This window comes from Pundamilia nyererei, unplaced genomic scaffold, assembly GCF_000239375.1.
Source record: "Pundamilia nyererei isolate P.nyererei 1_Seehausen unplaced genomic scaffold, PunNye1.0 scaffold00012, whole genome shotgun sequence".
Taxonomy (NCBI): Eukaryota; Metazoa; Chordata; class Actinopteri; order Cichliformes; family Cichlidae; genus Pundamilia; species Pundamilia nyererei.
Genome location: NW_005187413.1, coordinates 2,742,195 through 2,768,018, shown reverse-complemented (window position 1 = coordinate 2,768,018; position 25,824 = coordinate 2,742,195). Strand labels below are relative to the sequence as shown.

The 25,824-nt window shown below is 41.4% G+C and overlaps 2 protein-coding genes across 11 annotated transcripts in view; both read right to left on the bottom strand.

Moving 5' to 3' along the window:
• Nucleotides 1–512: 512 nt before the first annotated feature.
• Nucleotides 513–11,513, bottom strand: patz1 (POZ/BTB and AT hook containing zinc finger 1). Of its 2 annotated transcripts, XM_005724451.1 has the most exons (5): nucleotides 9,859–11,513; nucleotides 8,683–8,746; nucleotides 8,408–8,579; nucleotides 2,917–3,129; nucleotides 513–2,520 (listed from the first exon to the last, which is right to left on the bottom strand). In XM_005724451.1, the coding sequence occupies exons 1-5, from the start codon at nucleotides 11,100–11,102 to the stop codon at nucleotides 2,042–2,044; spliced, it is 2,172 nt and encodes a 723-aa protein (XP_005724508.1). In that variant the 5' UTR covers nucleotides 11,103–11,513; the 3' UTR covers nucleotides 513–2,041. The 2 variants fall into 2 exon arrangements, with proteins under 2 accessions (XP_005724508.1, XP_005724509.1); XM_005724452.2 differs by lacking the exon at nucleotides 2,917–3,129 and having other exon boundaries at nucleotides 9,859–11,511.
• A 1,350-nt stretch (nucleotides 11,514–12,863) lies between these two features.
• Nucleotides 12,864–25,824, bottom strand: part of eif4enif1 (eukaryotic translation initiation factor 4E nuclear import factor 1) — a 15,469-nt gene continuing 2,508 nt past the window's right edge. For 2 of the 9 annotated variants that reach the window (XM_005724449.1, XM_013908639.1), the window contains exons 4-19: nucleotides 24,781–24,908; nucleotides 23,186–23,454; nucleotides 22,731–22,929; nucleotides 22,421–22,584; nucleotides 21,552–21,687; nucleotides 18,498–18,674; nucleotides 17,709–17,980; nucleotides 17,121–17,198; nucleotides 16,806–16,986; nucleotides 16,578–16,690; nucleotides 16,240–16,373; nucleotides 15,879–15,960; nucleotides 15,620–15,743; nucleotides 14,267–14,578; nucleotides 13,979–14,149; nucleotides 12,864–13,836 (exon numbers count right to left, since the gene is read on the bottom strand). In XM_005724449.1, coding sequence (XP_005724506.1) covers nucleotides 13,649–13,836; nucleotides 13,979–14,149; nucleotides 14,267–14,578; nucleotides 15,620–15,743; nucleotides 15,879–15,960; nucleotides 16,240–16,373; nucleotides 16,578–16,690; nucleotides 16,806–16,986; nucleotides 17,121–17,198; nucleotides 17,709–17,980; nucleotides 18,498–18,674; nucleotides 21,552–21,687; nucleotides 22,421–22,584; nucleotides 22,731–22,929; nucleotides 23,186–23,454; nucleotides 24,781–24,908 — 2,728 coding nt within the window. In that variant the 3' untranslated portion in view covers nucleotides 12,864–13,648. The remainder of the gene's footprint in view (nucleotides 13,837–13,978; nucleotides 14,150–14,266; nucleotides 14,579–15,619; nucleotides 15,744–15,878; nucleotides 15,961–16,239; nucleotides 16,374–16,577; nucleotides 16,691–16,805; nucleotides 16,987–17,120; nucleotides 17,199–17,708; nucleotides 17,981–18,497; nucleotides 18,675–21,551; nucleotides 21,688–22,420; nucleotides 22,585–22,730; nucleotides 22,930–23,185; nucleotides 23,455–24,780; nucleotides 24,909–25,824) is intronic. The other 7 variants (XM_005724450.1, XM_013908640.1, XM_013908641.1 and 4 more) reach the window with 7 other exon arrangements.

The window sequence follows — 25,824 nt, the reverse complement described above, 5'->3', positions numbered from 1 at the left end:
TCAATAAAGTGAATTACATCTGCAGATACATGGGTTACTTTTTATATAAATTCAAAGCATCGGCTGGTTTCAGCTTCAAAACACCAATTCTTCGGGTCTTTAACCGTCAGCCACACCGAAGATGTTGCGTTGTGCTTCAAGACACTGTAAAAGAATTTTTTCCCCTACCCTTATAAGCACACATGAAAAGAAACAGCAGTGTTCAGAGGAATGTCTGTGAATAAACACAGTGAGACACCCAGACAGGTACTCTGTGACCATTGCGGCAAGCGCAGCACGCGGCGGCAACAACACAGCAATAGCAATCTAAGAGGAGGGAGAAGAGTAACAGGACACGAAACAATGACACATTAAAGAAAGCCAAATATGTTCTGCTGACTCACAGGTTGGTGGATCACATTGCAAATCTTTCCTCGAACCCTCTCGATGTCTGTTGCACAACACACACAAACAACAAACACGCATCTATATTTAATATAATTTAGAGTGAAAATAATCAAACTGAGCAAATCACAAGATTTTTGTTTTCACACAATGAAAGGGGGAAAAAAGAACTACACAAAATCAAGGGCATTAATAAGTTAATAAAATATAATCTACATTTCTCAAAATATATACCGAAAATATACCTGACCTTGGTCCCTGTTTCATTTACACAACTGATTTAACACCTAAAAAAAACAAGACTGGGAAACGCTGTCCATGTAGCAGGAAAACAAACCTCAACGCTAACAAGCTTATGACGATTCAAGACAGATTTTGCATCCAAATATGTTAAAAAGAAAAAGAAAAAAAAAATCTCATAGGAAAAGCATTCAGGTACACTGTGAAGATCACAACAATAAATGGCTTCCCTCTCCTTAAAGGAACATTTCACAAATAATTCAACTCAACACATAACAAAGGGCTTTTTAAGTGCTTCCTAACACCTACCAGTCCTACTCACTGGCATAAGAACTGACACTTGACACACTGGAAGCAAAAAAAAAAAAAGGAAAAGAAACAGCATGAAATGCACATCAAGCCTGTTATTAATATTTCTTCTTTAGCATTTAACAGATTAAAAAAAGCCCTGCTAGCAAACTTTAAGCCAAATTAAATCTCTTTACTTAAGAAAAAAAAAAAAAAGTCCTCTCTTAAAGGTAGTAAGTAAGGTAATGAATACAGAATTTAGCCCTCTTGTTGCTCTGAGGTAAAGACATCTGTTTAAAGACTTCAGGGGAGCGTAAGGATATAAAGCATTAAAAATTCACTGTGATGGCCATGGGTCTATTAACCAAGTACACCAGAGTAGGTGAAGTGAGCAAAAGGACAAAGATTACTTTACGTTTTAACGATGCAGTACAGAATTCATCTCAAACATGGGGATTTAACTGTGATTGGTAAATCACACATAAAAGCTGAAAGCCCTTTTCAGACGTGCGCTCCTTTGACTCAATGTCTTGGTCACTTTTCTTTAACAATTACCAAACTCGTTAGGTCAGACCTACAAGCGTTTATCCATCATGAATTCCACAAGAGAGACCTTGCTTCTAATAAGGAGTGTGGTTAATTACTCAATAACAGCAATACTTAATGCCACAAGCACAAAAATCTACTTACGGGAAACAGTGGGCTGAGTCTTTACACCAAATGGCTCTCTGTCATAGGAACATTAATGTTAAAGTGACCCATGTCTGAATTGTCTGATTGCCATCACTTTAACAAACTGATAAATATAATCAGGGTCTGAAAAGGGCTTTAAAGAAAACAGAACTTCGACACATCCCTAGCGATTAAAGGAAATAAAGCCTTCACGTAATTTCTTTATAAAGCAAAATGCCAGACACATACATAATCTGGAAAAGTAGAAAAGGTAGGAATTATATGGCAGTCTTTCACAAAAATATTGGATACACATTAACCAACATGACAAAAAAAAAAAAAAAGTAGTCTTGAGGCAAAGATATTCCCAAATACAGAGTATCTTCTGTGGGCAACCCAGCTTTGTCCTAAGAAAAAGTGGCTTTCCTGCAACTTGTAAAGCCTCAAGCAAAAAAGGTCACTTTCCTCCAAAATCAATTCCACTTTGACCCACCTCAGCGTCCACCAGTGAAGAGGCAAAAGCTGATTGAACTATCTGAAAGCCAAAGGACTCGAGCAGAGACATGTTTTGTTGAGGGGAGAAGGGAGACGTCAGGGAAGGGGCTATATCACTCAAGCTGGACCCCGAAACGCCCTGGACCTTCTGGGCTTTGTGAACTCTGTGCTGGTGCTTGTTGAGGTAGGACTTTGTGCGGAAAGCCTGACCACAGATCCCGCAGATAAATTTCTTCTCAGGGTCTGTCTTGGCTTTAGATGCCTCTGGAGAGACCAAAGCCCCCGCAGAGGCGCCATTGCAGGGCAAAGAGGGCATCTCGAGTTCTGGTCCGTTGGTTTTGTGTGGAGATTTAAGCTCTTCGCTGTTGGACAAATCCCCGAATGAAGGATCTGATTCTTCCGATTCCAGGTGAGGACATTTACCAGCGTTTTCCTGCCCGTCTGAGGTAGATACAGCATGGACATGAAGAGGGAGGTGAGGCAAAAGAAGGGGGGGGGGGGACAAATGGGAGAAAAAGAGAGGCATGAATTAGGCTTTAGGCTTTCTCAAAAAGCATCTTTAATCCATTTGTTGGCTGGCACCTGAAAAGAAATAAAATGTAAACTTCGGGGGTCACATGAGAAAGCACCAAGCACGGGCAGAACCAGTTACGATGACTGAAAGACATGAATAATTAAATACAGTTCTTTCCAAAATGTGGCTACAGCATTTAACTACACAGTCATCTAGCTCAGTCCATTTGCCCGGTGTCCACTGAGAATTCTGCTGTGCTCATCCAACCAATAGGCCATGCTAGCACCATGCCCCCACCCACCCTCCTGCTGGACTGTACTGACCTGTGACAGGCCCATGGACGGGGAAGCCAGGCACCCCGCCAGAGCGACACTCCCAGAAATATGGAGCCCCACCTGGCTTCCCCATGAGCAGCTCAGGCTGCAAGCAGAGGGTTGAATGGCCAGGCTGGGGAAGAACTGGGTGTCCAGAGAGCCCATGAAAGCGCCCCTCTGCCTCAGACGAGGTGAGAAGCAGCTGGCGACTGGCGCACAGGTCTACACAGCACCCAGCCAGGGAGAAAGGAAGGGGGAGGGACAGATATAACAGGCCGGTGGAAACCATACGGACAAAAATACCTTTACTTCATCACTAGTGTTAATGCTGTTTGTACACAGTATACTAGACATGTACAGTACTGAAAATGAGCCCATGCTGAGTGAGTCCCTTCACTAAAGCTGGCGTTGATGAATGAATTAACCTTTTCCTCAGCTCACAGTCAACAAACAATAAATCCCTGGCTGCCTGACTGCTTTCATCAAACTGTGCCATTTCATTATAATCCTTGCTGAAACTTGATTTGTTAAACACAGGTGCAATTAAAAAACTACACGGGATCCTTTGATTGCACATGCTGGCTCACTAAAGCAGCTAAAGAACGGAGCCAGCAATTAATGTCACCAGATGCATCTGCGAATCCAGCTGTATCTTGTCACAATGCCCCCCCAGGGAGAGAAGTGTAACGTTCACACGTCTCACTGGTCCTGTGACACGAAGTGAAGGTTACAGGTAAAAGAACAAAAAAGAAGTAGAGGGGGAAAAAAAAAAAGGGGGGGGGGGACGTGTGCTTGTCAGTGGTGTCGTAAATGTCTGTATAACCAGGGGCGCACATAAGTGGTCCGCAGGTGCACATTCGCTGTCAAAATAAAAGATGCACACAAGATAAACAGTAGCAACGCGCGTTTGCGCACATAACATTTTCTGGAGGACAGACATTTGTTTAGAACTCTTAAAGATGTCGAAGAAGCTCCTTTAAGCAATTACTTTGGTGTTCCTCCACCTCCAAAGAAATGTCAGAAGGAGTCCGAACCGCAAAAGAAGCACGTATTCTCGGAAAAGTGGTTGCAGGAGGTGAGCTGGCTTCAAACAAATGATGAACGCACAGAGCTCTAGCGGACAAAAACAGCGCCTTTTATAAGTACGCGAATGCGCGTTGCAACTTCTTATCTGGTGCGCAGCGAGTCTTTTATTTTGACAGCGAATGCGCACCTGCGGACCACTTATGTGCACCCCTGTGTGTAACTGTATTTCCCTGTATTTAAGTTTCACAGCCTTTTCTGCTGATGAAAACCTCCCGCATTCATTCTATACTGAAGTTGTGAAGAACTAGAGAAATTGAAAAGTTCATGTCTTCCTATTATGTATTATTGAAATTTCTAGGTTTTTTGTTTTGTTTAAAACAACAACAACAAAACCCAAAAAACCTTGTTTATAAATAAAGGACAGTCTGACCAAATACCTAACAGAACTTGTTCTTTAATTTTACACATTTAGCAAGTAGAAAAACTGAGACCTACAGTCGAAACTGCACTTCTCCATATTATATGTTAATATCTAATTGCTTAAATGTTTAAATGTCTTTACACCGACAGAAAGGAGAGTTTTGCTGGTCCAGTACACTTAAAGATCAAATTGGCTGTATGTGGTCTATGAGGTAAAACAAGTTTAACTTATCTGGTATAAACATGCTTTTTTGTGTCATTTCAACAGAAGCTCACTTTCCTTTATAAGGTTTAGAAGTTTAAAAAAAAGAAAGAAGACCAGCTATCCCCCAAACTAGATCCTGACCAATATTATCAGTTAATATTGTCCAATCACAGATATATAATCAATAACGGTGGGCAACTTTTCAGATATATATATATGGAAGGCTTCTTTTAATGAAATATAGTAAATATAGTGCTGCAAGTTTGTGACATATATTGCTGGAAAAAAAATTTAATTTTTTAAGTAAGAACATCATTTTCCCTTTTTAGTATCAGAGCTTAATATATAGTGTAGTAATAGTGCTTTCTAATAGCTCTTTGACTAAAAGGAATGCATTTTCTGAAAAGACAGTTTGAAGTTGCTATTATAATTGTGACTGCTGCACTTAATTTTACAAATGCCACATATAATTTCAAAGCATCCTGCAGTGGTTCTTGGGATTCTCATGCTTAATTTGCACCTGTGACAGGTAAGAGGTGTGAATTTTAGAACCCTGTTGATGTTTCCACTGACATATTATGTGTGGTTGTTAATGTAATCCATTATTTTAAAAGCCCAAGTCATTAAATTGTAAATCAACAGAAGACAGCATTTTCTTTGATATTACATTTAACCACTTGTGGGTTCGGTTCACAGTTTCTCCAACAGAAATGGCACAACTACGAAAATTTCAATGAATCCAGGGCAAATGGAGCACACGTTAGGACGATCATGCAACACTGTGCATAGCCCAACAACAGTTGATGAACCAGCCAAGCAGATACAGACACTGTTAACCATACGGCCATGGCCATGCTGGACAGACACACGCGTACAAATAAAAGAAATGTGAATTAGTATGCGACCTGCTAACATGGTTGAGAGTAAAAAAAAAATAAAAAAATAAAAAATGGTCAGCTTAAGAATTACAAAAAAAAAAAAAAAGGGATAGATCTTCAGTTATTCCAAGTGGCAACAGGAATATGTAGGCAGTTTTCAAAACAAAACAGGGTTTAAAAGAATAGTTGTATGTACACATCACATTAGAAATAAAACCTAAAGTTTGAGATGAGTCCAGGATGTTAAAAGATAAATTAGTTCTCCAACTACCAAACAGATTTAACGCTCTAGGGTGTGACAATAGTTTCCCGCAGCCCTACCACCCCGACCTTTGGCATGAGTCACGAAGCTGGCCTGAGCTCACTGGCATTTCCAGCTTTTTATGTAACACTGACCGCATGCCTAATTAACCTGGATATCATTAATAAAAAAATAAAAAAAATTGGTGCCACAGTTAGAGAATAATTACAGCAACTGTCGTCACAGAGACGTGCAATACTTGACAAATGAAGGTGCAATAGTAAATGTTTCAGCAAAAAGCTTGGAAGCAGGAGCTGATGTATGCGTGTGTTAACATATACAGAGATGCAGCAGCATGTTTCTCCCCCCCAAAGAAAATAAATAAATAAACGGCCGCAGAACAAATGAAAGCCAGTAACATGAAAGTTTGGGATGGGGCGGGCGGCTGCTTGCCTTCCACTGAGCACTGGCGTCCCATGTGGTAAGGGTTGCCGTTGTGCATCTGCAGTTCCCCCCTTGGCTCAGGGAAGGTGTGCATTGTGGCAGAGGGGGGCAGTGGAGAACCGTGGTGTGTCTTTATATGCACCTTAAGGTAGGATGCGGTGGAGAAACCTGGGACCAAAGGAACAAAGAAGAAGGAAGTTGCTTGACACACTGACATCCCCGCCTGTGAGAGAGGTGTCCTGAAACAAAGGCGTACTGTTCGAGTTTGCTCCCACTCCATGATTCATTTCTGGATGTGTGGTGAACTGAGAATTGTACTGCTCCACAATGTCAAACAACAGAGCTTCAAACAGTTTTTTTTGTATTGTCTGGACTTGTAAAAATAAAGACAACATAATAATACTACAGTTTTACTAAGCCCCTGGGAGGAGAAAGGGCTTTTCCCATGGATCAGTTCTTACAGATGGAATGACTCCTTTAAAAACACACTGAAATCAGTCTAAATATAATTAGATTTCTCCAATAAATTTTCAACAGTACTGAAGACACACGTCAGAACAGTAAATAATCAGGTCAGCCAGAGGAGTCCAACCTGCATGATCACTACTGGCCTGTTAGAGACTCTACTGAGTCTCACTCTCTGTAAAGGCCTAAAGATGCAAAAACCAGACACGTGAAGAAACCTTCAACATGTATGACTGAGACTGTAAGCACCATATGAAATTCAATGTTCAGACATGCAATTGCAAAAAACTAAAATCTGAACCCTCAGCAATTTCCAGGATACCTGAAATGACCGTCGTGACTTTAGTAGATCATTATAGCAACTTTTGCTGAACACCTGATCAGGACAAGGTTATGTTCAGAGTTTTGATTTAAAATCGACTGCAAGAGTAATTTTTTTGTCATTTCTTTTATTTAAGTGTGACACACGCACACCATCTGCTGAAGAACTGCATTTCATACATGCAACATGTTGAGCTGCACATGACTAATAACACTAAAGGAAGCCGTGAAGTTACAGCAACCCAAACTGTATGCGTCACCATTGTTGCAGGACTTTGCATGCATTCAGTTGGAGATGTCGAAAATGTGAAAACATGCCCTTTATGTTCGGTCCCCAACCAGCTGCCAAGTCAGTTTTACAATACTGGAACCGCAGCTAATAAAACAGACTGACCAGTTCACTAATTTAGTCACAGGCTCTTAATCACCAGGAATAATCGAGTGATAAAATCCACTTTGTTTTGATCTGGCCACATCTCGCATCAGGCTGTGAAAAAGTATGAGGCGTGAATGCACAGAGTAGTCTTTAATATTTAAGTGCGTCGAGCTTAGTTTCACACCAGTTCTGTGCTGCTGTCGCATTAGAAATGAACTGCGTCGCTGAGAGCACACGGAGCGCTTAAATAAGATCAAACAGATCACACATTTTTGGCAGCATTACCAAATTCCCTCATTTGCAGCAGAGTGGACTTCCAAACTTTTTTATATTCTTTATCACCCATTTATCTGACAGTGTCTTCGACTGATATGAAATGACGCATCAAACACCCTCTTATACGAGTGCACGGCCTGGAGCAGAAAGTTGGTCAGCACTGTTCTGAACCCCCCCCAAGTCTGAGATCAAGTTTTAGGTTTTTCAATCTAGCCAATGATAAGAAAAACTCGCTTACTTAACTGGAATTACAGTACGCACTTCTGGGCTGTGAGTGATTAATGAAGCCTCCCCAATATAGGATTTTTAGGACAGAGAGATATTTGGCGATTTAAAAATCTGATATTCCAATATGCTATTCCTTCTTTTTTTAGACAAACGGATTTTGCCCAACAGTTATAGTTGCTGCTGTTGTTATCAGGGAACATTCAGAGTAATGGAGGAACAACTGATGGACGTTTTTCCCCACTTGTCTTCTTATTTCCATTTATTCACCATTATAAATGCTGATACTGGCTGATAATATTGGACCACCAATAAATAAATTCAACTTCAACCCACAAGCTACAAGAGCAACCAACTAAAAAAAACAACTAAAATCTATCTTATATAATCAAAATCTTACTTTTAAATATCACAAGATCACAAGGCAGTACATCAACCATAACTCTAGACTCGTGTCTTATTTTTCCTAAAAGCACATTTACCAATATATCAAATAATATCAGTCTGTATATTGTGAACATCCAGGACGTCAGCACCCTCTGGATATTGATCAAGATAGGGGGTAGAAAGGTTTCAGATTTCGAACCCGAGAACAACGCTGTTTTGTTTTTTGAAGGAATTACCTTTGTTGCAAATGCCACAGTAGTTATGAGTTCCTTCACTGTGTTTCTTGAGATGGTCTGTCATGTAGGCAGCTCGCAGGAACTTGCCGCAAACTTTGCAGGGGATTTTGTCCTCGTGGCATGCAAGGTGAGAGCGGAGACGATCTCTTGTGGCAAAAGAGGCATTACAAATCTGAAAGACAGAAATCACTGAGCTAATGCCTCTCACAGTAGAAAAAAAAAGAAACTCATTAGATGTGGCTATTCACTAAGTAAGACAGACATATTGATCCTACCTGGCACTTGTGAGGTCTCTCTGTTGTGTGTACTTGTTTGATATGTCCATTCAGGTGGTCTGGTCTGAAAGAAAACAGTGCAAATTAAAGTCTGTGCATCATGAACTGATATGCCTGAAATCAGAACTCCCTGTTAACCTGTATGGAACTCTGTATATTAGTACTATATTAATTTCTCAATTGCATGAAAATCAATCACGAGAAGGAAGCTACTCAAATTAATTACATTCATGTCTCAGAGAGCTGTCCTCCCACAGTGTGCAAGCTGGCAACGAGGTACAGGTGAGCTGTATGACATTAATATAACAAAGGAGTCCTTAAGAGGCTCCTTTGTTTTAAAAACAAAATAATCAAATCAAGGCTGAAGGTAAAGCAGCCTTTTCCTCAAAAGAGGGTTTACTAATAACATTAACAGTGTCACTGTTCTATTGAGGGGCTCTAGGAAGCCAGACTGGTGACCCTGTATGCTCACCAATCTGAAGCCAAAGTAGCTTAAGAGAAAACATAAAAGTATGTCTTCACAAAGGCGGCCAGTAAGAACTCTTCAGTCATACCTGTGCTGAGACACACAAGATTTCTGGAAAATTTGTGGAGAAAAACAAACAAAAAAAAACTGCTGCTTTCTTCATCATGTCAGAAACATTAACCTCCAAAGCAGTAGGTGGAGGCAGTGAGCTAAAACCCAACCTTCAACTGGTTTGAGTATCTGAAAACAAAACATAGTGGTGATACTTTAACGATTACTTACACTGGTTATCCTGAATTTGACAGCTGTGGCAGGACGCATAGTGGGAGGTAAAGTAGTGATAATGTTATATGAAAGGTGCATGCATGGCTGCACGGCAGTAGTTAGAAACCATGGACAAGATCCTTAGCTGTTGGAAAGATGGTGGCGTCTGTGCATCTCTAAAAGCTGCTTTGACTGTTAAATATAGAAGCACTCACTTGATACCGTCACATAATGGACTAAATTACATGTGCTGATTTACACATGTACCTTTAATTATATTAAGGAACAACAAAGCACATTTCTGTCTGGGATGATCTGGAAATTTAGGGCATTAAGACCCAGTAACAGCACTGTGTGTGGTTTTTGTTTTGTTTTTTACAACTCCCAACAGATTCTGACCAATTATCATCATCATCATCATTATTTATACATCTCATTCAACTCACCTTGAAAACCCTTTACCGCAGCTTTGGCACACATAGGGTTTGCCAACTGAGCCGTCGTGGGAGCGCACATGGTACGACATCCTGTCCTTGCGTTTGAACCGGAGCCCGCACACATGGCAGGCGTATGGCTTCTCCCCGGAGTGGGAGAGCTTGTGTCGGTTCAGGTGGTACACGTCGCGGAAAACTTTCCCGCAAATGTCACAGCCGACGTGCCGCCTGGTCCTCTCTCTCTTGCGGCCGTTGTCCAAGGCGAGGCCTCCGTGTAACTGCACGCCGTTTTCCAGCAGCCCGGGCTGAGATAGAAGAGAAATTCCGGCCGGGGCTGACAGGCTGTCGCTGAGGTTGTTTACAGCCCCGCTGGAGGCTCCGTGCTGCGCTTCGTGGTTCTTCAAGCGGGAAGCCTCGGTGAAAGCTTTGCCACAGGTCCCACAGGGAAACAGTCCGTTGTCTTTCTGGGGGCTGTTGTTAAAGTGAACAGCCTCCACGGCTCCGCCAGCTTTCTTTGGTCTCCCCCTGCACCGTTTCGACCCCGGGGAGCCAGCGTCGTGAGGAAACGCGTTCCCCGTTATTTCCGCGGATGGGGAGACTGGCAGTCCCTCAACGGGCTCCAACATTGGCACCGACGACTCGCCGCCGTCCTCCAGAATCGCGGCCGCGTCTTCACCTCCGTCCACATGCATCTGCATGCTGTTAGCAAAGCTCTGACCGTTCACCAGCATTCCCGTTCCGTTTACCAGACCCTGGTGAGCCACCGGGAAACCGAGCTCCGTGGCCCCCGTGGCCTGGAATAGACTGGCATCTCCTCCCCGAGAGGTCGGGACGAGGATTTGTACGTTAGACTGTTTGATAACCTCCTGACATATCTCAATAACCGAGCGCATCAAAAGAAATTTGGCAGCTGTCATCAACTCCGGGAAACACTCCAGTCGGACCACGATCCTAGACGTGTACGCGAAGTCCAGGATGTCTTTAAAAACTTTCGGGCTGATCGTATGCATCTCCAGCTCCTTGGCGTCGCCGTCGCCCTCAGTCTGACGGCTGAAGACCGACTCGAAGTACTCGCTGCAGGCGGCTAATACTGCTTTATGGGCAGGGAAGCTTTCCTCGCCGACGCGCAGGATCACATCGCAGAACCTGCCTCCATCTTTCCTCTGAATGTTGAGGTTGTGTAGCATCTCCGCACTGTGCTTGCTCACCTGGTAGGTGTACGAAGAAGTCCAAGACGGCTCTGCTACTTTCTCCATGCCGAATTCATCCAATAACAATGGTTGTTGGCGACAAAGGTCGGAGAAATGGCAGATTATGCGTGAGGATTTCGATCAACCGAAAGCAGCTAGCTACAAAATCCAAAACCAGCCGCCCCTCCCGTCGTTTTAGCATCTAACGTTAAAGGCTAGCAGTAGCAGCAGCAGGGAAAAATGGCAGCCCCCCAGCTTCCTGTGAACTTTGACCCTGCTTTCTTCAGGGTGGGGGTCGCTCGCTTTGTAATAATAAAAAATATATATCGATGTCAGTGCTTTGACAGTGAATGTGTATTTTTTATTTTTCTCTGGTGGGATCGGCGCTGCAGCAGTACTCCGGCGCTGCAGAGGTCTTTCATTTCTTCATGCCTTGTGTTTGTACGCAGGTCTCTTCCTGCCTGCTGTCTGTGAAAACCCCTCCCCCAACCACAACCCCCTCCACCCGTCACTCTTTATGAGCGCTGTCTGTGAGCCTATTCAAAACACATGCAGAGCACAATGCACCAGTCACTTCAGGTAAGGGTCGAGCTGCACAAGGCAATACAACTGTACTTATTAAATATACATCTCCACTGATGAACTGTAGCAATAATTTGGCTGTTTACCAGTTTTAGAAATGGGGGGGGGGGGGGGGTAGTTATTATTCCTCAAGTGGAAAAAAAAAATCACTAAATTACCGAGGTTGTCCACTCATCTGCTGACACAGAACACTGCAGGCTATTTACCACAACTCACTGGGCGACTTCAATAGTTACACTTTGCTAGAACCAGATTGGACCCCTTTTACTTGTAGAATAGCCATAATCATTCATAACAGACTTCAACAAGGTGCAGGAAACAGATGTTGGGTCATCATGCACCACGTAGTTGCTGCAGATGGACATCCATGATGTTGGAGCTGGTGACTGGAGTCCACTAGAGTAACATGGCAGTGATTCTGGTGTCAAGTTTGAGAATGAGCTTTGTGTATATCATCCTGCTGGAAGCGGCCATCAGAGCACTGGCACACAGTGGTCTATAAAGGGATGGACATCAGGAAGAATACTTGTGTAAGAAGACCCAAGTAGATCAGCAGTTTCTGAAATGTTCAGTGCAGCCCATTTAGCATGACATGTTCAAAGTTCAACCCCAATCTGATGCTCCATTTAAACTTCAGGTGATCTTCTTGATTACATCTACATGTCCAAATTAGGGTGTTGCCATGTGATTGAAACCAGTATCTAATCAGACAGCAGCTGAATAAATGTACCTAATAAAATGTTTAAGTGTATATACCCACAAAGACTGAGTGCAACGATCAATCCACACACCACCACCTTAAATATTTCACAAGTACTCAGGATAAAATAAATTTAAAAAGCAACCTCAGTTTCTCATAATTAAAGATCAGATTTACACTGAACATTTAAGGAGATCTTGTAAATACAATCTTTTGCAATCTAAAGTTTACCTTTAAAAAGTTTAAACTTTGACCATTTTAGTAATTTCTAAACTAACAGTTTGTACTGAAAATGTGTTTGAATTACGAGTTCGTGACCCTTAGCCATGTTAAGGTGAACAAAAACAAACATCTCAGACCAGTGTGAAGTACTGCTTCTGAATTAGACTCATAATAAAACAATTATTTTCTGTTTCACAAAAGTACAAGTTACTGCAACCATGTGTCTTGTTAGTGTGGAAAGTTTTACAACTGAACTCTTAGTGGCAGGTGTAAGCATTCAACCACGTAAACATTTAATTGCATTAAAGAGGAAATACAAAATGTTTAATCAAGATTTTATTTATTAATTCTATTTGTGCTTTTTATAACTTAATAGCACACAAACTGAATCCCAACCACCCTCAAAAAGAAAAATGACTGCGAGCAGTGCTGCCCCCATTAGTGACCAGTAGGATTGGAGAGGATACAGTTCAAAAAAGAAAAAACCCACAAAGGCACAAACAGCTTGCTGCATCCCTCAGAGGCATCTTTAATGCTCCACTTCTAGGGGAAAGGGCCACTATCTATGCCATGAAAGGGAAGATGTATGCGCTAAAATTATGCCAACATTTTTCACCGTGTGACCCTCTCAGTACGATTCGGGTGATGCAAGATTATGTGGCTGCGACGCGACAAAGGAATGCTACTAGCTTTTGCTGACTTTGTCGCAGTTTTCAGTCGAACTGCAAGATTGGTACAGCTCCCCTTTACTAAGAAAAAGGGGGGGGGGTAACAAAACAAAACAAAAAAAAAAACAAAAAAACCACCTTATCTATATACACTGAGAATAAGATTTTTTCCCATGTCTGTACAATTGGGCCTATACATTATTTACGGTGCAGTCTCGTACAAAAAAAATATATTCACTCAGCTGGCAAAACGGATCTCCATCACTTGCCTCTTCAAAAGCAGTAACTTCAATACTGAAGTTAAAGCATGGTTTAGTTACATCATCCTGTTCTGTGCACTGTCTTTCAAATTAAAGTTCACATTTTCACAGTAAACAAGTGGAGATGGACAAAGAGGGGGGGGGAAGAAAGAAAAAAATTCCAGCACAGTGTTTATTTTCTTATGGCCGGAACTCTAATTCATCTACACTTATGACCTTGGCTGGCATAGAGGGGAGTGGCTGCTCTAGTACATCTGATCCAAACCACTTGGCGAGGCCTAGAGGGGGGCTGCCGCCGTGTCGCTGGGAGCCATTCGTCCGGTGGGGGCCTTGGCTCTGTGACTGAGTGCCAGGGACATTGGGATGTACTGCAAGACAAAAGTATTCAATCGACAAGTCTTCAAACAAGATAATTAAATACACCACATTTTAATAACATTTGTGAGGATAATTCTGCCATAGCCACATAGTCCCACTGAATTTGAATATTTGAAATTTTCCTCCACTCACTTGGTCGTTGCTGTTGTTGAAGTTGCTGTTGCATTGCTGCTAACTGCATTTGAGTACTGGCTCTGGAAGGTAGAAGTGGATGCCCAGTTGTACTTAGTGGGTACAGTGGTTGTCCAAGCAGGGCAGGAGGCAAGCCTTGAAGTTGTGCAAGGTCATGTGGCGGAAACATACCTTGAGAGTACAATTAAAGATCAGAAACAATTAGGTTTAATGTTCAGAACACTTTAATACAGTTTTTAGTGTTTTTATAAAGCAAAAGGATTTGAAAGAAAAAAAAAAGCCAGCAACCTGCTTGCACAAGAGCAGGTCCTAACTGCTGGGGCTGGATACCCTGTGCCAGCATACGTTGCACCACAGGGTGGAGCTGGGGAGGAGGGCGCACCATAGGTACGTGGGATAGCAGCGGTACTGGGTAGACAGGACGAGGGAAAGATGAGGATGGTCCTTGAGGTACCATGGCAGGTGGATGGTGTCCAGTAGAGCCAGGCCTGAGGCGCTCTTGTTCTTTGCTAGACAACGTCTGTGAGCTAGTCTTTACTCCCCCTGACTGAGCTACATTACCATCCACTGCTTCCAGGTATAGATTTGGGGAGCTGCTGCCTGTAATCATACAACCGAGATCTCAGTGTTACAGGGTATGTGTTCACTCACAGGTATGAAAGTGAAAGTTAAATATCAAACTAGTTCTGGGTACCGTATTTTTCGGCCCATAAGGCGCACCGGATTACTAAGCAAAACAAAACAGTCAGATAACTCAAATTTTACTCGACTCATTCTTCTTGCTTCCTCCACTTCTTTACCATTGATTCATCAATATTGACTTCTCTCGCAGCTGCTCCATTCCCATGTTGTTGCAGTATATTAATGACTAACCTCATAATGTGGATGGATTATCTCAGTTGTTCTGACAGAAATTTACAGCATCCTGCCATGCAATTGCATTTGTCCCCAACCATCAAGAACCCTCATGTTAACTTTTATTGAGTGGAAAAAAGTTAGCATTCATCCTCCAGCTTCACTGTGTTTATGTTATGCTAACATAGCTATGTCGCTAGCGATCATGTAGCACATCATATACCAGCTAGCCCAACTTCAGTAACCCTACAAATGCTACTGATGTTTAGTTTTCTGTCTTCATTTCAGTCAGAACATGGTACATCATGTTTGGGTGGAAACTAGCGAGCTAACTTCCTGCTAACTTCTAACTTTTAAATTTAATTAAAAAAAATTCTGTTTTCATGGATGCCTGGATGTTAAACTTAATTGTTACACCTGGTGAAGCAGCAACACTGATCATTTTACAAAAGGTGAAAGAACAGTTTTTAACTCTCAGTGATGCCGCAGAGTTTTGGACCTAAAGAGGACTTTGTTTTGGGCCCAGATTACTCCGTGAGGCTCCTGACTGGTAGCTGTAACGCTCCGACAATCCATCAAGCGGTCCGGCTTCGTAGCTTACCAAAGTCGTACTAAAACATTTGACAAATTTTTGTGCGCCGTATACCACATAAAATTGGTTCGAGGTAAGTAAGCACAACCAGCATTCATTCATAAAGTGCACTGGATTATATGTCGATTTTGAGAAAATTGAAGGATTTTAAGTGCGCCTTCTAGTCCGGAAAATACGGTAAATTAATACTGCACCATCGTGAGAATGTGCTGCTGAGTCGTCCTTTGTCTCTGAGCGATTTGAAGGTTCATCTTTGCTCTTCTCTTTTGTTGCGTACATTTTGCGGATCACAGATGTGGGTGTAAATGAAGGGGACAACTGACATAGGCAGGGGAGGAAGAAAAGAAAGAAGTTAATATTAGCAATAACAACAGGTGCATGAATTAGAAATAAGTCAAAACAACTTTAAAAACAACACTGGGAAGAAGTTTGCAGAGTTACGTTTATGCTTACCATACTGGTGACAGTACTTCCTGGAGAGTTTCTTCCAGCAGGCTGAGAGCCTGGTCCAGGGGAACGATTAAGACGCTGCGGTCTGGACAAAAACCAAAAACCAAACACACTCAGCCATACAAATTCCAACCAACATTATTTATCATCCTTGGAGGCATACATTATATTACCACATATTAAGCCAGTATATTCTTCAGCTTTGTTTAAAAAGAAAGTATTTGTTTTGTAAAAAGCAGTCAATAGACTTCAATAAGACACATTAAAGTGCATGTCACTCAATTTGCTGAAATTGACTGATATCATAACCATTTAAAGTCTCTATACTATGTGGTATTTAAACACGATTAAAGCCAAAACAAACCTATTTCGGAAAGACTTGTCTTGTGGTTGTTTGTAGCCAGATTGGAATTGGTGGTGGGCATGGAGAGCAAGATCCTGCTGGAATGCCAGTGCTTCCAAGTCTGCTTGGTTAATAGGAATAGAGAGCGCCCTCATCTGGAAAGACAAGGTAGACCCAACCCAACTCATCAAAAGTCAAAGTTTTAGCTCAAAGGCCTATAAATGTAATTTTTACTCCATGATGCTACTACTATCAATATGACTGTTACAAGAAACATGTATCACAACATATACATTATAATATTTAAACAGTAGTTTACTGAAAGCATATTTAACTATTTACATATGAACCAAACAAACCGCATGAAATCTCATCTCAGTAACCTGTTGCTGTGCAGCAGATCCAGGACTGATTGACCTGTGTATATCAGCAAACTGTTCTGGTAGCATGGGCTGAGGACCAACAGGAAATCCTTTAGGTAGGAGAGGATGAAGAACTGTTTATTGACCAATTTATGTGCTAATCCAATTTAAAGAACTGCATGCCATCATTCTTCCTAGTTCCATGGCACTCCTCAGTAAGCTTACCTGCAGGAGGTTGCAACCGACTATTGAAGTATTCAGGTGAGGGTGCCCTCTGTGGAAAGAGAGGGAGTGAAGGGCCCTTGTGTAGTAGGCCACGTAGAGGTGCAGAAGTCACTGGGGCCTCGGCGCTGCTCAGCAGATTGCCAAACTGCGTCGGGGAGCCACTACGAACTCCCAAGAGCTCCTTTAGAGAGAAAACATTTTCCAATAACTTCTCATTTACTTTATGATTTTGTAGATTTATTGTGAATAGTCAACAGCTAGCCCTGACTGATTGTAGGAACACTTCATTATCCTCAGGACAGCAACCATACCCACCTGGAATATATTTTTTTGTGGCTGTGCAGGTACTTGGGCATCAGGCAGTGTCACTACAGCTTGATCTGCATTTTGCTGCTTTGTACAGGAGGGAGGAAAATTGGGGTAAATCAAAGTAGAACAAAGTAATCAGTCTGCTACTCTACATTCTGAACTGCAAACAAATTAGCCTTAGTCAAGTCACCGGCAGGGAGGAAAAAGTCAACTGAACAAGATAGACGTGTGCATGCAATTCCACGTCAAAGCGTCCATTCTGCAAGTGAGTAACGCTGTTATATTCATGTTCCGTTATATTATTCTGACAATTCTTTTGCCCAATTCAAGAAGCTAGTACTTTTGTTTTCTTCACTGACTTGCACAAAGGACAGTTTACAAGATGACATTGCACTGCAAAAAAGGGTATACAAGCTACAACCTCAACAGTTAAGCAAATTTATGCCCATCATTTTCTATCCTAATTTAAAAAAAAAAAAAATAAAGAAGGGGGGGGGTTCTTAAGCTTGCAGGATGCATTGAACAGGGCCCAAGTTCACCTGTTTTACTGCAACATGCAGTAAAAGAAAATTATAAATATGTAGAAATACTTACAGTGTTTGTGTTGGTTTTGGGGTGAGGTGGAAGAGTTCCACTTGCCTTCATGCTGCTGACCAGTTTATTAAAGGCTGACATGTCTGTGTCACGTGAGCGTGGACGGGCACTCAACCCGCCAGTTAAAGCCTCTTCTAAATGTTCAGCCATGAAGGGCGTTCCATTTCCTCTCTGGGCAGGTGGCACCTTTCGTCTCTGTGGTTCCGAGTCTAGCCTCATTCCCTTCATTTCTCCCTCCACCTCCTCCAATGAGAGTACAACTCCAGAATTAGCTGGGAACAGATTATACAACAAAATTCAACCTTCTTGTATCAGAGCTCAGTGTTAAAAAGCAAATTACCGTTTCATTTAATGGATTTATTAAATTATAAATTGTGTTAAATTAAATTCCACAGTATCCTGCAACAGCTTTCAGTGTGTTACTGCAGACAGAGGTGCAGCTGAATGTTAAAACTCAAAAGCCTGAAATTCAGCTTCTCTCTACATATACCCATTTTTGAAAAACATGATAGCTAACTGCTGAAATCTCCCGAGTTCATCTAGCTATTGTCAAGGATCATCGACGTGTGCACCATGGCATTCAGCACTTGCTTGTTTTTGGCATTCTTTTGCCATACCTACTCAAAGGCAAACGCATGAGCCTGCTGAACTGTGACTGTCACTCGATGAATAGGAAAAAAAAAAGTTGGTAATAGGATGTGTGTGGTTTGGAACAGAAACGGTAGACTTAATCCACATGACACTGAGTAGAGCTCAGCTGTGGAAATGGTTTAGTAAACAGACACTCACTGCTGTCCCGAAGCCGAGCCTTATTGGCAGAGAGCGTAGAAAGCAGAGGTTTCAGGTCTACTTTGGCCTTATGCAGCAGCTCCAGGATGTCCACCTTCTCCTTGCATTCAGAAGACTGAATAGGTGCAAAATATGAGGCATTGCCTCGGCTGGGGGACGTGCAACGTGGCTCGAGCCCTTCAGAGAATCAGAAGGGGAATAAGATTTAGGATATTTAACAGCAATCCAGATCATTTCGGGAGCGTAATCTTTGTTTGTACTCAAATAGCATCACATATGATGCAATAGCAGCAGGTCAGGATTTTGATAATATATCCCAAAAGTGGTGTGCAAATGTCAAGGGTACATTTCTAAGATTTCTTTAAATCGTGCAAGCTATCCTGATGATTAAATAACAACTGCTTGGGGCAGACAATACAGCCTCAAAATGATATTTCAAGGAAATCTTTCATATCTGATACTGGGAGAAGGAATACTCAATGTTTAATCAATGCCTGCAGCTTGCAGACAGCAAGCAGCATTTATTAGTACAAACAAAATGAAGGGCAATTTCTATCCTTATCCAAGTGCTATCGTAGGTCCTTCATTTTGACAGACTGTGCAATATGCACAATAAACACATGCTTTAAAAAAACAAAAATAATAAAAAAATAAAAACATTTTATCATTCCTGCTGCACTTTGAATATATACAGTGGGGCAAAAAAAGTATTTAGTCAGCCACCGATTGTCATTATTTTAAGTGGGGGAACTTGCACAGAGGTCAGTAATTTGCACCAGAGGTACACTTCAACTGTGAGAGACAGAATGTGAAAAAAAAAAAAATTTTAAAAATCCATGAATTCACATAGTAGGATTTGTAAAGAATTTATTCGTAAATCAGGGTGGAAAATAAGTATTTGGTCACCTCAAACAAGGAAAATCTCTGGCTCTCACAGACCTGTAACGTCTTCTGTAAGAAGCTTTTCTGTCCCCCACTCGTTACCTGTATGAATGGCACCTGTTTGAACTCATCTGTATAAAAGACACCTGTCCACAGCCTCAAACAATCAGACTCCAAACTCCGCCATGGCCAAGACCAAAGAGCTTTCGAAGGACACCAGGAAGAGTATTGTAGACCTGCACCAGACTGGGAAGAGTGAATCTACAATAGGCAAGCAGCTTGGTGTGAAAAAATCAACTGTGGGAGCAATCATCAGAAAATGGAAGACATACAAGACCACTGATAATCTCCCTCGATCTGGGGCTCCACGCAAGATCTCATCCCGTGGGGTCAAAATGATCATGAGAACAGTGAGCAAAGATCCCAGAACCACACGGGGGGACCTGGTGAATGACCTGCAGAGAGCTGGGACCAAAGTAACAAAGGTCACCATCAGTAACACACTACAACGGCAGGGAATCAAATCCCGCAGTGCCAGACGTGTTCCGCTGCTGAAGCCAGTGCATGTCCAGGCCCGTCTGAAGTTTGCCAGAGAGCACATGGATGATACAGCAGAGGATTGGGAGAATGTCATGTGGTCAGATGAAACCAAAGTAGAACTTTTTGGTATAAACTCAACTCGTCGTGTTTGGAGGAAGAAGAATACTGAGTTGCATCCCAAGAACACCATACCTACTGTGAAGCATGGGGGTGGAAACATCATGCTATGGGGCTGTTTTTCTGCCAAGGGGACAGGACGACTGATCCGTGTTAAGGACAGAATGAATGGGGCCATGTATCGTGAGATTTTGAGCCAAAACCTCCTTCCATCAGTGAGAACTTTGAAGATGAAACGAGGCTGGGTCTTCCAACATGACAATGATCCAAAACACACCGCCCGGGCAACAAAGGAGTGGCTCCGTAAGAAGCATTTGAAAGTCCTGGAGTGGCCTAGCCAGTCTCCAGACCTCAACCCCATAGAAAATCTGTGGCGGGAGTTGAAAGTCCGTGTTGCTCGGCGACAGCCCCAAAACATCACTGCTCTCGAGAAGATCTGCATGGAGGAATGGGCCAAAATACCAGCTACTGTGTGTGCAAACCTGGTAAAGACCTATAGTAAACGTTTGACCTCTGTTATTGCCAACAAAGGTTATGTTACAAAGTATTGAGTTGTATTTTTGTTATTGACCAAATACTTATTTTCCACCCTGATTTACGAATAAATTCTTTACAAATCCTACCATGTGGATTCATGGATTTTTTTTTTTTCCACATTCTGTCTCTCACAGTTGAAGTGTACCTCTGGTGCAAATTACTGACCTCTGTCATCATTTTAGGTGGGGGAACTTGCACAATCGGTGGCTGACTAAATACTTTTTTTGCCCCACTGTAAAAACTGGTGTGTATAATACCATTTGTACATACAAATTACTCTTATAGTTATTCAACCTCTGCTTTTTATCTTGTTATTCTTCATTTTTCTTTTTAATAATTTTCTAATATAAACAATTCAGCTTTTCTTTCACCCTTGTGCTACTGTAACTAGTCAATTTCCCCAGTTTAGGATTAATAAGAGTAGATATATCTAGTGACAAGGCAAAATATACAAAAGACACAGCATAAGTGAAATGCAAGCACAGAAACAGCTTAGGTCATGTTTTTTTCCTAGAAATTTTAATCATGACTTAACATTAACTTAACAGCTTTTCAGCACTTCAGGAATCTGTAAATAGTTTCACACAAATTTATTTTTTTTTTTTTTTTTTTTTTTTTAAATAAACCCAGGCTGTTGTAACATTGGTAATAGGTTTTTAAATCAGCTGCTTTAAGCTCAGCTTTTTCCATCACGTAGCCACATTAGTAGTTTCCAACCACCGTTCGTGCTTCCTGTCATACAGAGTCATACAGAGTGCAACTAGTGAACGCTCCAGCGAGTCATTTGTTTAACAAGGGGTTTCACATCCCCACCTGTTAGCACCTTCTCCTTGCATACCTTCATACCCTTGTTTTACTGTGTTAACGTCAGATGTCATGTAAAGACTTGTCTTATCACAGAGGTGACAAGTATGTGCCCTACAACTGCTTTTACAGAAAATAGATTTGATTCAGTGGTCAAGAAATCAAATCACTTACCAGCAAGTTTCTCCAGCTCTTCATGAGGAGTTGACCTCAAGCTGCTGGACCGGCTGCATGGACTCTGGTTACTAGAGAACCACTGGCTGAAGCGGCTAGCTGACGCAGGGCCCTCTCCCAAAACATCCTCTATCATCTGTAAGACAGAAATGGGGGCCTGTGAGACAGACTAGGATACAAAAATCTGCATATTGAAGGGTGCAAGAACAAATGTGCCACTTACGTTTGCAGCGCTTTCCATCGATTTAGCACTAAAAAGGTGCTAGAAGACTGAGGGCAGTGTCACTGAATGCACTGCTTTTTGACCTTGTTCTCATTTACCAGCAAGTATTGAATCTAAAAATGCTAAAAGTAGTTTGCAGTTGGGCTTTTCTAGTTCAAACTAGAAACTGCATCCAAGCTACAATGATGGGCATAAATTTGGATTGTTGATGCCTTTTAAACATCTCATTAACCCCATGCAAAAGCCCAGAGAAGAGAACATTGATAGTGCACCATTCAGTGACATGACTCACCAACTAAAGACCAAATTCAGTGAGGTCAAGCTAGTGCAGCAGAGGTAATCTTGCACTGATACAAAGTATCAATACTTAGTTTTATATGACTAAATGCACAATTTGTGAAATTCAGATTTTTTTTTTTTTTAAAAAGCCACAAATATCAGGCTTGTAAGAGTCTTGATTGTATCATTTGTTTTTAAGTTGACAGTTATGTCTGGTTCAGGGGTGAGCAAACATGAAAACCTCTACTGTTAAGCTTATCTGGAAAAATTAAAATCACACTGATATTTTAGAAGTTACTAATGACACCCCATCTGTGAGCTTCACACCAATAAGCAAAACAAAACCATAGTGCACCCCAGTACTTACAGAGGCCAGTCCTGGCATGGTCTTCTCTAAATTGAAGAATTCATTGAAGTCGAAGTCACCAGCTGAAGGCTCTGGAAGAACATCAGTGTGGGGAACTTCCTGATCAGCTGTTGGCTGCAAACCCACATCTTGCTCCTCAGGCTGTCCGCCATTACATTCCACTACTGCATACAAGATGTGTGACAATAAAATTAAATACAAGTCACAATTTTAACATGAAAAGTCTTACTGAACTGACTTTCAAAATACTACTAGAAATGCAATAGTCCCTAAAAATGTTAGCAGTATTTCCAACAATGTCTCGACATGCCTTCTTTCAAAGATTCTGTCCGCTTCCTTGAACGCTTAGATTTGCGTTTATCATCTTCCAGGATTTTGTCATCAAATCCAATAAGCTCAATTGTCTCCGACTGGCTGGTGGGACCCCCCGAGAACCACTCTGGCTCCTCTTCTGCATACGAATCATTCCTCCTCCTTTCGCTAAACACACGCTTGTCACCAAAATCTCTCTGCAAATGATTACACGGGACAAACAATATCAATTTAGAAATATGGGATGGGACAGTTAAAGAGTAACTGCACAGAAACACTTTTATAAATTTAGTTCAAGTCTTAAGAGAATTGTGTTTTAGACAGTTTAATAAAAAAAAACAAAAAAAAAACGTGTCGTGTAAAATAAAGTTCCAAAAAATTTAAGTGCATTCAATATCACATTAGAACTAAATGCAAGGTCATTTGCATCGACTGAAAGCAACAAACACCAACCCTGAATCTTTTATCTTTCAAGTCTCTCTCACGCTCCTTTTCCTTCTCTGCACGAGCTTCTCTCTCAAAGGCACGGGCAGCAATTATGCGTCCACTGCCAATTCTGCGTGTCCCTCCCATACGTAGAGTATCATTTTCTTTGTTTTCCAAGGGGCTGATTGGGCGACGGATATGAGGGGCAGCATTGCCCTGACATCCACCTCCGAAGCTACGTCGCTGTGGGCTCAGTACTACATCCAGGTCATCTTCCTTTAACCGCTCACGGGGATCTAAAAAACAGATGGGGGGGGGAGGGGAAAAAAAATAAAGTTTTTTGGAGTACATAGACTACATGAACAATTCCACTGCAGCAGTTTAGAAATCTTGTGCAAGGCTGGAACTTAAAATCCTAAACATTCATTGATCAGAGCACAGTTAAGTTTCTAGACAACATTGTTATTACAAAACGCAAAGATAAAAGGATAACCATCTACCATCAGTAATAGAGATCGAAAATGTGACGTCATTTCGGGGGTAAAATCGCAAAGGATTGTAGGTACAAGTGGCAATTGGTACTAGCGTGCACGGGCTATTACAAGACAACAGTCACAAAGAGATAAACAGAGACACAAAGAATGGCAAGAAGCTGCTGTATTATTTACTGCCATAGCCGGTCGCATGACAGCCACGGGAAGCAGACAGGTAAAGAGATCTTTTTTTTTTTTTTTTATCAGATTCCTTCGTGGAAGAAAAATTGTTCAAGTCATGTTTCCGACTGGGTTAACCTGGGTTATACAGAGTTTAAAGCTGCTACCACAGCGAGATTTGCTCGGTTGACAGAGGGAGTGACATCAAAACAGCCACGAAAAGTCCCGCATATATGTGCCCAAGTGTTGCATTGAAGCAATCAAGTGATGAATGACTGTTTTCCAGTATGTTGTTTTTCAATTTTTTTTTTTTTTGCTGTGTTGATTTTTTTTTTTTTTTCAGCGAAGCAGCTAATAAAGTACAATGGAATACAATTTTGCCTCTTTCTTGTAAGATTCTATAATAAAATGAAACAATAGTGCCAGTTATAAATAAAGACAATAAATTGAATAAATTATGAAACTTATTTTATTTCTATTGGATCTAAAAATGTTGTGTAATACTACAACCTGAAAAGACAAATAGATTGTGTTGGCCTGTAAACGAGATACAGAAATTTTTTTTTTAAATGACAGCTGTAAAATGAAATGGTCCAAATCAGAAAATAGATACACCAAAGTAAATTGGACCTGGGCTTGTTGCAGGAATCTGAAGTTACTAAACACTTTGTGAGTGTATGCACTCACACTTAAGACATAATTATAAATATGTGCGTGATGAAAGTTGGGCAGCACGCTAACGTCTTTAGTCCACTCTGTATGCGCATATGGTCTCTTTGTCTTTTTGTCAAGTCTATCTTTGTATGCACCTGCCTTGTTCTGCTTCGTTTTGTACATAACTAGGGATTAAAACCACAGAATTAATGATTACTGGAAATGCTAGCGCTTGATGCAGTGTTTTGATTTTTCTGCCACTTGTACCTACAACGCAATGCACGATAGTCACATGGTTTGTCGATCTCCATTTACCTGGGATTCTTCGTTTTAATGGAACTCTGTCATCCATGTAGTCCTTCTTAAAACCTTCCACAGGTGAGCTTCGCTCTGAAGTGGGATATAATGAGGCATGCCATTTCTCAGGGTCCCAGACACCATCACTATTTAAAAACAAACAAAAGCCACACATAAGACTTAAGTCCATACTTTAAGTCAAATTTCAAATGAAGACCAACTACAGCCTCAACTGGGATCCTGTTTAGGAAAAAATAAATAAAGAGTAACAATGAAACGATAGGCATGGGCAAAAATACAATACACAGGTGAGGCCATCCATTTCAACCTTGATGCTGTGAGCACAGAATACAACCCAAAAGGAGGGTGCAAGAAAATCAGATCTTCAAAATAATAAACTAATTGATAGTGTTTAACTCTGATGACAGACTACTATAAACATTTTTTCCAACAGTTGAGACAAATCACATTTAATCTGAAGTCATTCGTGAACTCTCCAATAAAGACATTACACTTAATGACGAGTTCTGACACTTGAGTATCCATCAATAAAGATGTGATTAGATGACAACTAAAACTGTTTGAAGGGTTTAGCAAGAGTAGCTGCCTAGGCAGAGACCACCCTCACACCTCACCACACTAACGGATGCAAACATAAGCAGATCTAAAAAAATAATGACAAACTGCTCAGTTCAGAAAAGATCTTCGAGGGCAACTCCTAGTAGGCTTTGAAGGGGTGAAGAGGTCTCTCTTTTTTAATGATTAAAAATAAAACCCCAAAAACCAGCTTGACCCACCCTTTAATGAGCCCACTTTTCATATAGTCATAACTAGGGATGGGTATCGTTTAGGTTTTATCCGATACCGGTGCCAAATCGGTACTTTTGAAACTGTGCCAGTGCTCAAACGGTGCTCAAAGAATGGAGAACACAAAATTGATCCAAAAACCTCTCATGTTCAGCTGGTTTTTGTAAAAAGATAACAATGTTAGCCTTTTCTGCAGCTATGGGGCATATATGGAATCACTCTTGGCTGGAAGCAGTGCTTAAACAATGGAAAAAA

Coding starts and splice junctions, on each gene's coding strand:
- patz1 (XM_005724451.1), bottom strand. CDS start 11,102: ATGGAGAAAGTAGCAGAGCCGTCTTGGACTTCTTCGTACACCTACCAG. Junction 8,747..9,858: donor TGCGGTAAAGGGTTTTCAAG/GTGAGTTGAATG, acceptor GTTTTCTTTCAG/ACCAGACCACCTGAATGGAC. Junction 3,130..8,407: donor CTGTGGCATTTGCAACAAAG/GTAATTCCTTCA, acceptor GGTGCTGTGTAG/ACCTGTGCGCCAGTCGCCAG.